We start from the raw sequence: 15,799 nt of genomic DNA, 5'->3' as shown, positions 1-15,799 counted from the left end.
ACTTATGTTATCAATTGAGGGGGTCACCGGTACCTGGAAAGTTCAACAAAATTTTTGTGAATATATATATACTGATATGTCACCCTGTATACAAAATAGATTTTGGTTGAACGCAAAAATACACTCTCGACCTTCAAATCTTGGGTCCGCCTCTGCCGTAAACATCAATAAGTTTTAACCGCTTTAGACAGTATATTTAATTGCTATTATCCCCAACAAGCTCTCTGTAATTTCTTATGTAGATGAAAGGCAATGTTTCGAAATGTTTAGTTATAAATATTCTCGAGTATTAAAATTTTTGATTCACATTACTGCTTTTTAATCCAGTTTTCATAAAAAAGCGAGGGAAAGTCTGTATAATGCAATTTGAGACAAGTAGACACATTAACATCTCTTTTTTCAATTTGAGAATGTTTTGTGAAATCTTCCTAAACTAAAGGTTAGCTATAATTTAACCCAATATGCTAATGTTTACTAATTTATAAATATATATATATATATATATATATATATATATATATATATATATATATATATATATATATACACATACATATTTTCTATGAACGTGCATTGCACGTTAATAATGACACGTGATGATTTAAACATTTATTTATATGAAGGAATAATGAAATTTTATTAATGAGAAAAATTTTATGGATAATAATACAACAATTATCTAAATGCCGAAAAATATTATTACATTAGCATAATACTTTAAAATAAAAGGACATTATCAAAAATTACACAAATGATTAATTTTGTCATGTTAGTTAGATAATTATATATTATAGTTTAAAAATATTTAATGTGATGGTATCTTAACGAACACTTCTTTGTGGACAATATTTTTTTGTGTATGTTTCTTCCTAATGCGCTGGTTGCTCAGCCTTAACCAAAACTATTATTGTCGATCTTGATATCCCTCTTGAAAGTGCAACATACAGTTATTCGTGCAAGAAAATATATTATGATAAATATAGTCCAATATTTAGAATGTTTGTCTTTGTACGTTATTTATTATATTTGCAAAACATAAACATGCTAAAAATTATTTTCACACAAATTTAAAACAATATTCCTTAGTTTCGGAAGACGAAAGTTGAATTCAGGGATAAGAATATACTTAGAAATATATTAACCAATATCATAATTTTTGCATGTATGACGTTATTGTCAAAACTTTTATATATTATTTGTGTGCTATTACATAGGCTACTCGGCTTATCTAAGTTTTTCAGTAGCATGACAGGCATATTTTTCTTCAAAATTAACCTATATACAATAGAAGATCAATTTTAACTTAGTCTATTATATATACGGTGACAGTAACATACATAAGAAATAAGAAACTTGACAACAAAAATGTATGGTTGAAGGTCATTTGGTATTAAAGTATTTAAGTATTATTCTTGGTAGTAATTATTGGTATCATTTTCTACTAAATCAAAAACTGAAAAATATTTTGTTTTTACTATAACATTTTGCAACCAACCTTTTATTTAGTTTATCAACATATTCATTTATGCTAGCTAAGATATTTTTTAATTCTATTATGTGATTTGCACAAATTGCATTTTAATCTAATGATAAAAATATTTCTCTTATTAAATGCACTATTATTACCATTGGGATTAGTAACCAAGTGTTTAGGAAGAACCAAATCATCTTTTATTAAATGCTCTTCTTCGTTTCCGACACGAAGCAAGAAGACACTAAATATTGGATCTATTCTTACTTTATATTTCTTGTCAGTTGAATTTTTTTCGTTTGAGGTCAGAAGTATAACTTTAGCAAGCTAACTTTTACAGTCTCTGCTTTTGTCGATTTTGGAACTACTGGTAGTACTTGACAGAAATCACCTCCCAAACCATTAATTTTTCATCAAACGATTCATTAATATCCTATATATCTCTAGAACTCCGCTCAATTATTTCGATCGTTTGATACTCAGCCATAAGTGTTTCATCCCTTATTATCAATTTTGCTTTCCTTATAAATTTATCACCATTGCTCTGCTTTGATATATTTGTGATGGTTATATAAGTTGTTTGAAGAGGTATATCAAATCTAAAGTGGTTGGGACCACCACCCAACCACTTTATGCCAATAGTTACCTGGAATGTGAGGGGTTTCAATAAGGTGTTTAAGCACAAGGAGATGAAGGAGATATTAAAGAAACATAAAGTTAGCTTAATCGCAATTAGTGAAACTAGAGTAGAAGATAATAAAGTGGATAGTATTATGAATAAAATTGTACCAAAGTGGAAATAGTACGCTAATGCAGGACATGGGCCAAGAAATAGAATATGGATAGTATGGAATCCGGAGGAGATTCAGTTCACTGTCATGGATACATCAGATCAAGTGATCCATGGACTAGTGAAAACAAAGACAAAAGAGTTTCAATTTTCAGCTGTGTATGGGTTACACACAATACACACTAGAAGGGAGATGTGGATTAAGCTAAAGAATTTGAATGTGCAAATAACAAGCCCATGGCTGATCATGGGAGATTTCAATTCCATAATTGATGCTGAGGATAGAAGGTATGGAAGTGAAGTCCAAGCACATAAACTAAGGACTTCAAAGAGTTCATGGAAGAATGCAAGATGAATGAATCGCCAACGGTCGGAAGGACATATACATGGACCAATAACCATGTGTATAGTAGAATTGATAGAGTAATTGTTAACACTAATTGGATGATTACTATGCCCCCTTTACAGGTTCAAATATCGAATCCTCATTTTTCAGATCACTCATTTTTGAGGCTTGAGGTAGAGATACCTGCTGATAGTGGAAGAAAACCTTTCAAGTTCTTCAACTACTTAGCTGACCACCCAAACTTTGAAAGAACAGTACATGACAATTGGGCAAGGACGAAGGGAAAGATGAATGGAGTATGGCAGAATTTGAAGAAATTAGAAAAGAAATGAAGAAGTTGAATGCAAGAACAAAGACCAGTGAGATGCTACACAAGGTCGAAACTGAACTGGAAGAATTACAAAGTAATATGAGAGGTGATAATGTGAATTCAGAGAAGTTTGACAAGGAAAAGGATCTCAAAATGCAACTTGAGAAGTGGAATCTTGTTAAAGAGAGCATATTTAAGCAGAAGTCAAGAGTTCAGAACATCAAATTGAGGGATAAATACTGCCTTCTTCTTTGCAAGTATGAAAGGAAGAAAAATTCACAATCAAATCAGAATGATTAAAACAAAGAATGGAGAAGTGACAAACAACCCTAAGGAAATTCAAATAGAGATAATAGATTTTTACAAGGAGCTTTTGGGATCAGATACTGAAAGCATACCAGCAGTACACCCAAGAGTCCTTCAGCAAGGGTCTATCCTGAATAGAAGCCAACAACTACAGCTTATGCAACCATTCAATAAGGAGGATGTGTTACAAGCACTCAATGGAATTGATGATATGAAGGCACCCGGAGGAGATGGTTTTAATGCTTACTTCTTTAAGAAGGCATGGAAGATTATAGGGGATGATGTAACTAAGGCAATATTATAGTATTTTGATACAGGTACCACGTACAAACCTATAAATACTACTTCAATAACTTTAATACCTAAAGTGAAGAATCATTCCTCAATCAAGGAGTACAGACCAATTTCGTGTTGTACTATCTTGTATAAAATTGTGACAAGAATGATAACAAAAAGATTGCAACCTATGATGGAAGTATTAGTTGACCACAGTCAGACAGCCTTTGTCCCTGGGAGAATGTTGGTCGATAATGTTCTGTTAATTCATGAGCTAGTGAAGGGGTATGACAGGAAAAGATGTTTCACCAAGATGTATGGTGAAAATAGACATCAGAAGGCGTACGATTCTATAGAATGGGTTTTTCTAGAACAAATGCTGTCAGGGTTGGGATTTCCTGGAAAGTTTGTAGGATGGATTATGGGATGCGTAAAAATAGTCTCATACTCCATTAGCATTAATGGAAGTCCTACACCTCCTTTTGCAGCCAAGAGAGGAGTGAGACAAGGTGACCCAATGTCCCCATATTTGTTTGTGCTGGCAATGGAGCACTTGACTAGGCTGCTGAAACAACTGAAGGACAAGCTATCACCCAAAGTGTGAAAGATTGCCAATGGTCCAATTGAGCTTTGCAGATGACTTGCTTTTTTTTTGCAGGGGTGATGTGATATCAGTGAGGATATTAAATGAATGCTTCCAGCAGTTCTCAAAGGTCTCAGGACTTGTTGCAAATCCAACTAAAAGTTGTATCTATTTTGAGGGAGTATCACCAGAGATTCAGAAAAAGATCAAACATGTCCTAGGCTTTTCTGTGGGAACACTACCATTCAGGTACCTTGGAGTTCCTTTGAGTACTAAAAAGATTACAGTGGGACAGGGCCAACCTTTACTAGATAGAATGCTAGGAAGGATAACCAGCTGGACAACGAAGTTTTTGTCATATGCAGGGAGACTATAGCTTATCAAAAGTGTTTTAATAGTTGTTCAATCATTCTGGGCCCAAGTATTTCCAACCCTTAAAACATTGTTACAAAGAATTGAAACTATTTGTAAAGATTTCTCTGGACAGGGGAGGCAGATGTGAAGGGGAAAGCTATGGTAGCATGGGAGAAAATCTGCCTCCCAAAATCTGCTGGTGGATTAAATGTAACGGATATGATAACATGGAACAAGGCTGCTCTTCTGAAACAATTATGGAGCATCTATAAGAAAAAGAAAGATTATGGATCCTATGGGTCCATAAATATTATATGAAAGGGAAGATGCCATGGGAAACAAAGGTTAATCAAGCCGCTTGGATAACAAGGAAGATATTACAAGCCACTAAGTACTTGGATGAAGCTGGTCTCAATTGACTTGAGGTACTGAATGGTGAAAATTTCTCCATAAGAATTATGTATAACAAATTGAGAGGTGAATTTGACAATGTAACTTGGAGGCGACTAGTTTGTAACAACCAAGGATGTCCAAAATGGTTGTTCATCCTATATTTGGCAGTTCAGAAAAGGTTGTACATAAAAGACAGATTAAGCAAATGGGGCATCATAAACTGCCAAACATGCTCGCTATGTGAATTGGAGGAAGAAAGCCACCAACACCTGTTTTTTGAATGCACATTTTCAGAAAGTATATGGCAAAAACTACTGATGTGGTAGGGAATAAATAGACAAACACAAGGCTGGGAGGGGGAAATTAGCTGGGCAGTTACACAGGCAGCAGGAAAACAAGCACAAGCAGAGATATATCGACTTACTTTAGGAGCAGCTATATGCCAGATTTGGATGGAAAGAAATTACAGAATATTTCAGAAGAAGAAGAGGAGCAGTAAAGACGTTACGAGGATGATTATACAAGAAGTATATTGTAGAGGTAGTATGAAGTCAAAGTTGTATAGCATATTAACTAGATTAAACTTTTATCCATAACATAGGAATGTAATTAGAAGTGAAAGGTGATGAGATGAGTTGCTGAATTTGGGGCCATATGTCCAAATTCAGATTCTGGAAAGTGTTGTAAATATTTCTTTGGTAAATAATAAAAGTTAATTACCAAAAAAAAATCTAAAGTGGTTGGTATCACAATAAAATCGTTGTTGCTACACCACTTGCTACTATTAACACTGTCATGCCTCTTGATATGATATTTGCAAGTAATACATGACATAAAAATATTATTTCGATTCCGCCGAAGGCATCTACAAAGAATAATCTCGTTATACCAGAGTCGACTCTTTATAATATGATCTTGAAAACTTGTTCTTGTTTAGGATTTAGTTTTGATTGTGCTTCCTTTGACACTTGTATAGCATTTTGATTCTTATTAATACACTAACCTTTTTACTTTGTGTGGAACGCTCCTTTTATGGAATAAATTTATGTGCCCAAAGATTTTTTTAACTTGAATAAGAATTTTACTCATATGATGAATTGGATTCTCTTGCTAAATAATTAATTAAAAGATTTAACTATTTGGTTTTAACATAAAAAATAATTTATTATATGTTGATTCATATCTTAATATTAATTCATCTCTTGTTTTGAATATTTAATCTAACTTAGTATAATTTAATCCACCATAAATTTTATTTTCAAAGAGTAAAAGATTGATATGACATTTCACTTTTAGATCTTTATGTTTGTAGAATCATTAGTGGTATTGACTATCACAAACCATTTTTTTTCTCTTTCTCACACATTTATATTCTTAAATTTTTTCTTAGTTGTGGTTTAATAATTGAGTATTTTTCAATATTACATAAAAAATTAATTAAAAAATATTATTTGAGTATGAAAATAGTTCAAACTTCAAATATAATATAAAAATATATTACAGTGGGAGTATTTTTTCTTCTTCTCAATTTTAACTCTTTATGCATTCCATTTAATATTACTTTTATTTTTCTTCGTATTGGAAATTATGTAGTGGTAATGTATTGCCGATACGGAAGATTCTTATAAAATTGATTTTATTAAACCTTCATACATATTTTTAATAAGAATTTAATAGACAAAATTTTATTAATTTTAAATATTAAAAATTAGCATAGAAGGTATTGTAGTCCAAAAAATAGGTTATTACAGTTATGTCATTTCCCTATGAGTTCTTCCAATTAAGAAATATAGAGTTATAAATATATTCGGACTCAAAATTTGTTCCTCTATTATTGCTGGAACCAAATTGTAAAAATTATCATGTGGATAAGTGAATGGGTCAAATTCATTGTTAGACTTCGCTCACGAAAATAACGACAAGTCCTTTTGCATTTAATTTGAAGGTAGTGTGAGTAGTAACCTAAAACTAATAGGATTATAATGCTAATATCTAGAATTTCGGTTATGACCTTATATTATGAGTTACTATGCTTAATATTTTAAGGTTATTTTTGTAAACTGATATTGTATTCATACTTTTATAATAATATAGATATAGATAGATATAGATATATTCTATTTTATCATAGCTTCTTATTTTCTTATTCCAATTAGAAGTCGAAAAATAATATGCTCGTCCATATGTTACTAATATAATGTTAAACAATTATATCAAAACATTCAAAAAATTGCATTTTTTTTATTTGAGAAAGAAGAAAAGATCTGTTCAAATCTAGAATTTACCTTCATTTGATTCAAAAAGAAATAGTAACATTTTGCTTTTACGTTTAGCCGATATAAAAAGTTCGTAAAAAGCATTTGTAGTAAGTAAAATCAGTCCTTTTATTATTATTATTATTATTATTTATTTTTTTATTTTTTTTATAATCATCTGAATTTGATATGTTTATTGATAATTTGATACGACTATATCAAATTCACACCTACCATGTAGAGTCGATTAATGGAAAACATTTACCAAGATTTTTTTTTCTTCCTAGAGTTCGAACTCAAATCCTCAAATTAAGCGTTAGAAGTAAGGGTATACATAGGCCGGGTTAGTTCGGATTTTACAATTACCAAACCAAACTAATTGTGTCGGGTTATTAAATCTAAAGACCAAACCAAACCAATAAGACTCGGGTTTTTCAATCTTGGTTTTCTCGGTTTTTCACGGGTTTTCGGATTATGCGATTTTTTCAGGATTTTTTTTCCGGTAAAATCTTCGTAGAACAAAACATATAACGTATGCCCAAAATATTTCTTTAATCCTAGTAAGATACAACTATATAAAATATTTTCCAAGAAAATAATAATACAAAATATGAGATATGTCATGGCATTATCCTAAAATATTCAACAATAAAATTATGTAATATAAATATTGCTAATTAAAAAGTCATAATAAAAATAAATATAATCTAAAAGTACTAAGTCCTGCTAAAATAAATAGACTAATAAGGGAGTATTAATTACATGACTAAACGCTAAAGAAAAAATAAAAATAGGTTATGCATCTTCATCTAAATTATTGCAAAACAAAAAATAAATATTCAATACATTTACATTCCTATTATTGAATTGAATGTCTTTTGCTAGCATTAATATTGATTTGATTTTGGTTTGGGCTTTTGTTAGCATTATTTAATTTACTAATATTAATGACTATAAAACGTATTGGAGCATTCAAAAGTTCTAAGTCCAACCTTGAAATAACACCTTAAAAGATAAAACTAAAAAAAAAATTAAGAAATATTTATAAGTTACATCACAATAAGTATATTTATTATATTAAATATATCTAAAAAATTTATATATGTAATGTCGGGTTGGTTTGGTTTCGGTTTGACTTTCTTTAGTTAAAACCAAACCAAACTAATTATGGTCGGGTTTTTTTTCCAACACCAAACCATAGTTGGATTTTTTTTTCTCGATTTGATTCGAATTATCGGATTGATGCGGTTTGTCGGTTTCCTTTGTACACCCCTAGTTAGAAGATAGACAATGATTACAGTATTTTTGTTATAGTTTTCGACGCCTAAAACAAATGGAAGAAAATACCAAACCTAACATTTAACTTTGTAGGCATTTGGACAATATTTAATTGAGGTTGTTAAAAATGTATTTAAAGTTGAACTTGAAATAGTGAAATATTTTTAATGACCAAATGAGTTACTCTAAAATATTATAGAATAGATTGCTCATAACTCGCACCAAGGTTCAGGGCCGTGCATAATTTGATAAATACCGAATTATCGTATCGAAATCGAATATTATGGTATTTGGTATTCGGTATGATATTTGGTTTAAGTTTTAAAAAAATATTAGTATTAGGTATGGTATTTGAAAATCGAAATACCGATACCGTACCAAAATATATATTATATTACACAAAAAACATATTATTAACTATAACATAAATATAAAAAATCTAAAATTTTACTTTCCTTTATTCACTAAGTTCATCAATTAACTCTCAACAAGTAATAAGACATTTCTAATGATCAAATTTATTTCTTTATGTGCAATTTTCTCTCTCTAGGTTGATATTTGCTGGTTTTGGACAAAAATTTTGTCAACAAATATTTTTAGTTTTGTACTTTTGAGTATTTTAATTACAAATATTACGGTCTATGACTCTACGCCCTAGTTAGTATTCAAATCGAATAAATCGAAATTACCGAACCGAATAAACTGAAACCGAAAGGAGAAAAACCGAATCATACCAAATTTAATTAGGTACGGTATTGGTATAACATTTTAAGAACCAAATACCAGAAAATACGGAACCGAAATATTTAAATATGTACCGCAACGGAACACCCCTACCAAGGTTACTCTCTCTCCGTTACCGTCAAATAACAGCGGGGGGAAATATCCTACTGTTTCTTCATCACTATGCCGTCAGTTCCGCTTCCTACTTGACTGAATCTGCCGCCATGGAAGGGGATAATCTAACTGCAGAATTGTTTCATAAACACTGATGGGAATGCAGAGGAGATATATTGGTTCCCTTCTCAAATATTCCAGGTCCAATTTTCGCTTCCAAAATTCTAAAATTACATATTCTGATCCTTTTTACGTCATTGATTAAGTTTTTCATGAACCAGTTCAACTTAGATTTTGCTGTTTTTTTCGTCTGCCTCAGATTCTGTATCATTTGTAGTTTAATATGTTTTTGAGTTGCAAACAACTTTTGAGCTAAAGTTGGCATCTTTTGGTCTGTGGATTTTACCCTAAAAGTTCCATTTGTTTCTCAGATGGCAAATTCGTAATTTTGTTGGATTGTTTTAGTTACGCTTATGGCGTCTGAAATTGGTCCGTAAGTATTGATAAGTGATGTTCTGTTCCTATTCCTCTTAAATCTTTCGTTTGCCCACCCGAAAACCTTGATGAAAACAGAGGCAGATGCTTCCTTATTTATTGGGTTCAACTTCTGAACCCAGTAATTTGGATACGGAACATAAATATAAATGGAAAAGTAGTAGAATTTCAACAAATTTTAAATTACGAATCTGTAATTACAAAAGTGCAATGAATTCAATAGTAAGAACTTAAATGTTGAACCTATCATATCTAAATTCTGGAGCTGCCTCTTGATACAAATGTTATGGCCAAGAGGGAAAGGTTATGATGTAATATGGTTTAACTAACCCTAAAGCTAGGTCATCTCTGTACAATCTCTTGTAGGGCCCTATTCAGTTGTGTTCATTATTGTAGTAACAGCTATATGTATCATCTCTCTTCGGTTGTCCCTATAAGGGTTTCATGAACTGGAGTTCCAGGTTCTGGTGTAGAAAACCCTTCTTCTGTAAGGGATGCTCCTAGGCTGTCGGAAATTCTGATGTCTGGGCTTTGCGAGGCAAGATGGAGCAATATTTCAGGGGAAGCTGCACTTGCTGCAAAAGGTGTAGCCGTTTGGCTCTCATTGTCTTCTGGCATTTCTGACTTAGAATTAGAGCTATCTTTCTCTTCATCAAAGACTTTAGCTATTGTAGAAAGCTTTTGCCATATTGAATCATCAGTGTCTAAGATTTCTCTATTCTGATAAAGGAAGATGAGGAAGAATATGAGAAGAGCAGAACCAGCTGATACACCAGCTATGAGGAAAAGGCCCTTAAAACTATCTAGTGTGAGGCTGTCCGATGTTATAGCCATTCCATCTTTCTCTGGGCAATCTGTTTCATTCCCAAACCATTTCTGTATTATGTTATTCATAAACTCTCCCTCCATCACCTTTAGGACTCCTCTCGAGACGTCAGGTACCAATGGAGATCCTTTTGGAAATGCCTGCAAGAAGTTATGGAGAAAAAAAATGGATTAGATCGTTGAAACTACAATCCTATCTAAAAATGTAAAAGCATTCCAAAACACCACTGGAGTGCGAGAATCTTACGAATCCAAAGCCAGCAGCCTTGTAAGTTGGACCGACCATAATGTACTTCCTGCAGTACTTGTTGAGGAAAAGTCTCAGATAAGGTAGTTCATCAACAATTGCACCAACTCCCCCATTTTTACTTCCTCTTGAGAGGGCATCATTGTACTCTTCCAATGTACTATAACTCTTAAACTTGGAGCTATCAAAATTCATGCGCTTCAAGACGTCTTTGACAAAGGAACCTTCTTGGTACCCAACATATTCTCCATTTGTTATGAGATCATTGAGGTTTGTTACAGTAGGTTGGAGCTGTTGCACTGTTAACATAGATGTTAAGTTGGCTGTATAACTTGATGTCAGTACTAGCACCACGAAAACCCACACAATAATCACGAATCTTGTTAAGTTGCTTGTTACCCTCTCTCCTGCAGCAACCAGCCATATCATTTGTTGAGAAACAAGGAGAATGTAAAGGTTTCATATGTACTGTGCTTTAAGTAAGAGACTTACTGTGTGCAAAAACGAGAGTTGAGAAGGAAAACCAGAATATCATCCCAACTTGCTTGTGTTTGGGTCCTCGAAACTCTTTGTTTACACGATGCTCGAGTACCCAAACCACAAAACCAATGAAGACGAAGAATGCTCCAGTTGTTATCCAAAGTTCGGTCTTTAGAGGTTTCAAGAAAATCCAAGCATTCTTCCTCTCATCATCCCTTACTGGCACTACTGCAGAAATACCCGACTCCGTGAAAGGTAATGTGAAATCCACATACTTGGATCGGTTCGCTAAAATGGTCACATCACCTATAACTGCATCATATTCCTGGTTCAAGCAAACAATGTTTATTGCATCAATTATGGTGGGTCAAAAATCTGAAAGTAGATAAGAAAGTCCCAAGAGAGAGCATGTGAGTAAGGTATTCAACCAAAGACATTAATTCAAACAAGGATTATATATTACCTTGGAAGAGATCTTGTAAATAAGATCATCATAGTCTGGAAGAGTTAGGGTATCTGGTATTCGAAATGGAATAAGTTCGTACGGGACAGCAAATGGCAAAGATTGGATGACTTCTTTGAAGACATCTGCACAGAAACCAGTTGCAGTTACTGCTTGTGTTTTTGAATCTATTTCCACTTTGATGAATTGCTCCAAGCCTCCTTTGACAGGAACTCCAACCCTTAACTTCTTCCCACTTGTGGGCATCTCCCAGCCTCTCGGAACAATAGTCGATTCACCCGGCCAAATGATGGTACCTAGTTGCTTATTACTACTATTAGCTGTTTTCCCATTCATAGTCAGTTTATATGAAATTCCATCACTCTCTGTCCAGAATCCAATGCTTCTCTCTCCTTTCCCAATTATGTTCACAATCTGATATGGGGATGGCTGCAATTCTCCATCAATGATACGGAAATCACCACTTAGTCCTCTTTTTAGGGATGTGTTTTGCAGAGTGTCAATGAGCAAAGATCCCAATTCTGAGGTTCCAAGTGCATCTAAGTCCGATAAGTTCTCTTTAGTGTCTGGTTTCTTGACTTCTGGGATGGCAGTTGTGCCCACATTCTGTACTGCTTTTGCTAAGACGGTAATGCTATCATATGCCCATAGCCCGTAAACATTGAGTTCAACTTGGTCCATGTTTGGATACTCTTGACGAAATCTCTCTCTCCATCTCTTGGTGAAATTGTTAAGCTCATGTGATCTTGGAAAGTAAGGCTTTACACCAAGAACACCTTGCATTGATGACTCAATCACTGAAGGATCTACCGAGTCTAGAAGACTCGTTAGCACATCTGTGATGATCCATGCATATCCACTGCTCATCATCCCAGCTTCTTTGGCTTTGAAGAAAAGGCGTGAGGCAAGAAATGACTGCAAGTGCACGATGAACACCCTCGTCTGCATTGTATTCAACTTGTATAGCTCCCTGAGGATTTGATCATCATTGGCTGAAGGAGAAATAACACTTCTATAGGAGACTAAAGTGCTAATTTCCAGTAAAGCATCAGTCAAATGTGGAACTATCCCCGTTCCAAAGGGGCTATCCTCATAGATGATTACAACCTCCCTCCACTCATAGTTTTTAACAATTGCTGCTATGGCTTTAGTCTGGCTGGAAGAAGGAAGTGCTGCTCTGATGAAGTAGGGATTTTCCTTGACTGAAAGTGAAGGACTTGTTGCTGGAGAAATGACAGGAACCTTTACTTTGTTCCCTATGTCAATCACAAAATCAGTTTGTGTAGACATTTGTGGCCCAAAGATAGCTTGTACTTTGACATCCTTTAGCAAGTATATGGCTGCACACACACAATTAGACTGTAAGATATTGTCTGAACATCCCTTTCAAAATAGGAAAACCAGTGAAAATAAGAGTATCTTAGGGAAAAAAGACAATATCTTGTGCAAGTAGCCATAATACCAGAGTAAGATATGTTAGTTTAAAGCAGTAAATCACCAGCTAAATTTACCTGCGGATGCTGCTTCAACATCATCTTTCTTGGAATCTCTGAAGTGAGGGACTATCCTAATGGCACTGCGATTAGCGGCATGGTAATCTTCAAGAGCTAGCAATATGCATGTGTGCATTACTTTTGCCACATTTGTTTCCAGATCAAGAATTATACCTACATCTACCTTCTTTATGACATTAGTTTCATCTTGACCTCTTATTGGCATTATGTGGTAGCAAAAGCTAATGATAGAGACAAACTGAATGAAAAGAATCAGGAAGTGGCATCTTTGGTTTTGCATCTGAAAAGCTCTGTAAATATTCTAAGAGTTGGCCAACAAGCAGTTGGGGCTTTTTGAAAGTAACTACCTTTCAGAGATGTGTGTAAAGCTCTCTCAATTAGGAAGCTCTGGATATATAATCATATACTTCAACCAATACTTTGCCTTCGTACCTATAACTACGTAGCATGAAAAGTCGAAAATAAAACCTTCAAATAAGAGTCGTGAGAGGACTTTTAGCTAGCAAGATTCCTCCTTAATTTGACCAAATCAAATGTTGACTAAATTAAAACACTGACAAAATTGATATTGGTTTGAACTTTGCGTGGTACTCATTCCTCCAATTCACAATTAGTTTTGTATTCATTTGATGCCGACTATATAGAGGATATTGAATGGACTTTTCTTATTTTGGCAAAGGCAGAGGGAGTTGACAAATTTAGCTCAGTCAAATCCTATGAAAATTACCATAAGTAGAGCTGTAGAAGAGAACATTGTGTCTAGACTTAGATAAGGTTACTACTACTATATACCAAAATATTATTTTACGCGGTTTGAGTTCAGACTTGGTCAGTAGTAACTTGCTTGCACATCAAAATTAGTGCATGGAATGGAATGATGATACAGTTAGATGGAAGAAGTAAACTTTATGTAGTTGCCATTGGCTCACCCTAATTGTTAATGTTAAAGAGTAAAATATACTATAGAAGAATTAACTTAAATGGCAGCCCACTCAATTAATTAAACTAAAAATAGCCGACGAATATATAATATGTGTATAATTTATATATAACATATATATAATTATGTATAATAAGTGTATAATCTATATATACCAGCTAGAAAAAGTAAACGATAAAACTGGCCGGCTATTTGTGTAAAGATCCTAGTACATGCATTGCGAATTTTCTTTCTTATTTATCCGGGATTTTAAATGGAATTTTTACATCCTATAGAAAACCTTAGTACCCTATTTATTTTAAATAAATACCATTTTAAAATATTACATCCTATACATACCTTTTATACTTTATAGCCAAATATCTAATTATAGTTACATCCTACATTTAAGGCACCATATATGCTAAATAATATTTTTCTCTCTCCTTTTTAGTCTTTTCTCTCACATAATCACAGTAAAATTGACTAACCACGTTCTCTCTCTTTTTGCATACACTTTACTCTTTCTCCCTCAACCCACGATTCATACCTCTCCTCCCACCCAAATTCTCTAGTTCTCCTCCATTCTCACTCCATTACAATCGCCTAGGGTAAGTTTAATTCGTTGATTTTGATAGACGAAGAGCAATTGGTTCAACTGTAGCGGCTCGATTCTGCTTGGCAGTGGTCGTTGAAGTAGGGTTCACAACTTTTGCGTAATTCATGGCTTCGTTTGTGGGATTTGAGGGCTGGGGATTGTTTGTAGTTGTTGTAGGAGGTTGGGCAGCTGTGTTAAGGGGCTGACCAACCGGAATTAATGGTTGTCCGCCGGCCGGCGAAGCCATCAGGCTGCTTCTCTCTCTAGATCGCCCAAATCGCCTATTTTATATTCAGTTGTATTCGAATGTATATTTCAGCTGTATTCACATGTATTCAGTAGCATTAATTTATATATTTTAGATGTATTAAAAAGTTATGCGTATTCTCTTGTATTCAGTTTTAATCAGTTGTATTTAACTATTTTATTCAGCAGAAGTTAGTTGTATTTTGTTGCATTCAAGAGTTTTATTCAGCTGTATTCAGTTGTATTTTGTTGTATTCAAGTGTTTTATTCAGATGAATTAAGTTGTATTTTGTTGTATTCAACTGTATACAGTTCTACTCAACTGTATTATTCATATGTATTTCTCTTTATTCAGCTATAATCTTTATTATGTATCTTTCAAATACAGATTAATGAGGGATCGTTTTAGTTCGTTGAGTTAAATTAGGAGAATATCATGTGATTTGATTTCCTTAGTTCGTGGAGTTAAATTAGGAGAATATCATGTGATTTGATTTCCTTCCGTTTTTAACCAGTTTAACCTTCTGTATTTAACGTTAATGCCGCTTGAATACAGCTAAATACATGTCAAACTTAGCTGGAATTCCAGTTTTTACGCCTATTTTTTTGGTTGTATTAATGAATACAACAACTTAAATACATAAAATACATTGTATAAAAACATAAAAGGTATCTATAACACGTAATATAGCAAAGGGTATCTATAAATGGCTAATTAGACTTAAAAGATGGTGCTTTATGAAAAATTCCCAATTTAAATTGCCCGTTTATTATAAAAATATTGCATAAACCTCTCATGTGGTTTCAAATATC

At 33.4% G+C, this 15,799-nt stretch overlaps 1 protein-coding gene and 1 long non-coding RNA gene across 2 annotated transcripts; one reads left to right on the top strand and one right to left on the bottom strand.

Annotated features, from left to right (window-relative positions):
- The first annotated feature begins 9,214 nt into the window (after positions 1-9,214).
- Positions 9,215-15,118, top strand: LOC138870148 (uncharacterized). Its single transcript, XR_011400384.1, has 2 exons — positions 9,215-9,400; positions 14,781-15,118. It is a non-coding gene; the product is annotated as an uncharacterized lncRNA (long non-coding RNA).
- LOC104220133 (glutamate receptor 2.8-like) lies at positions 9,347-13,557 on the bottom strand. Its single transcript, XM_009770950.2, has 5 exons — positions 13,221-13,557; positions 11,710-13,049; positions 11,259-11,571; positions 10,767-11,173; positions 9,347-10,660 (listed from the first exon to the last, which is right to left on the bottom strand). The coding sequence occupies exons 1-5, from the start codon at positions 13,501-13,503 to the stop codon at positions 10,106-10,108; spliced, it is 2,898 nt and encodes a 965-aa protein (XP_009769252.1). The 5' UTR covers positions 13,504-13,557; the 3' UTR covers positions 9,347-10,105.
- Positions 15,119-15,799: the final 681 nt, after the last annotated feature.

Source organism: Nicotiana sylvestris, chromosome 6, assembly GCF_000393655.2.
Source record: "Nicotiana sylvestris chromosome 6, ASM39365v2, whole genome shotgun sequence".
Taxonomy (NCBI): Eukaryota; Viridiplantae; Streptophyta; class Magnoliopsida; order Solanales; family Solanaceae; genus Nicotiana; species Nicotiana sylvestris.
This window is presented reverse-complemented; position numbering and strand designations above follow the sequence as displayed.

Excerpts from the sequence above, each read along its gene's own strand:
- LOC104220133 (XM_009770950.2), bottom strand. The coding sequence starts at position 13,503 with ATGCAAAACCAAAGATGCCACTTCCTGATTCTTTTCATTCAGTTTGTC. Across the intron at positions 11,572-11,709 it reads TTTACAAGATCTCTTCCAAG|GAATATGATGCAGTTATAGG; the intron begins GTAATATATAAT and ends TGCTTGAACCAG. Across the intron at positions 10,661-10,766 it reads AGGCTGCTGGCTTTGGATTC|GCATTTCCAAAAGGATCTCC; the intron begins GTAAGATTCTCG and ends AACTTCTTGCAG.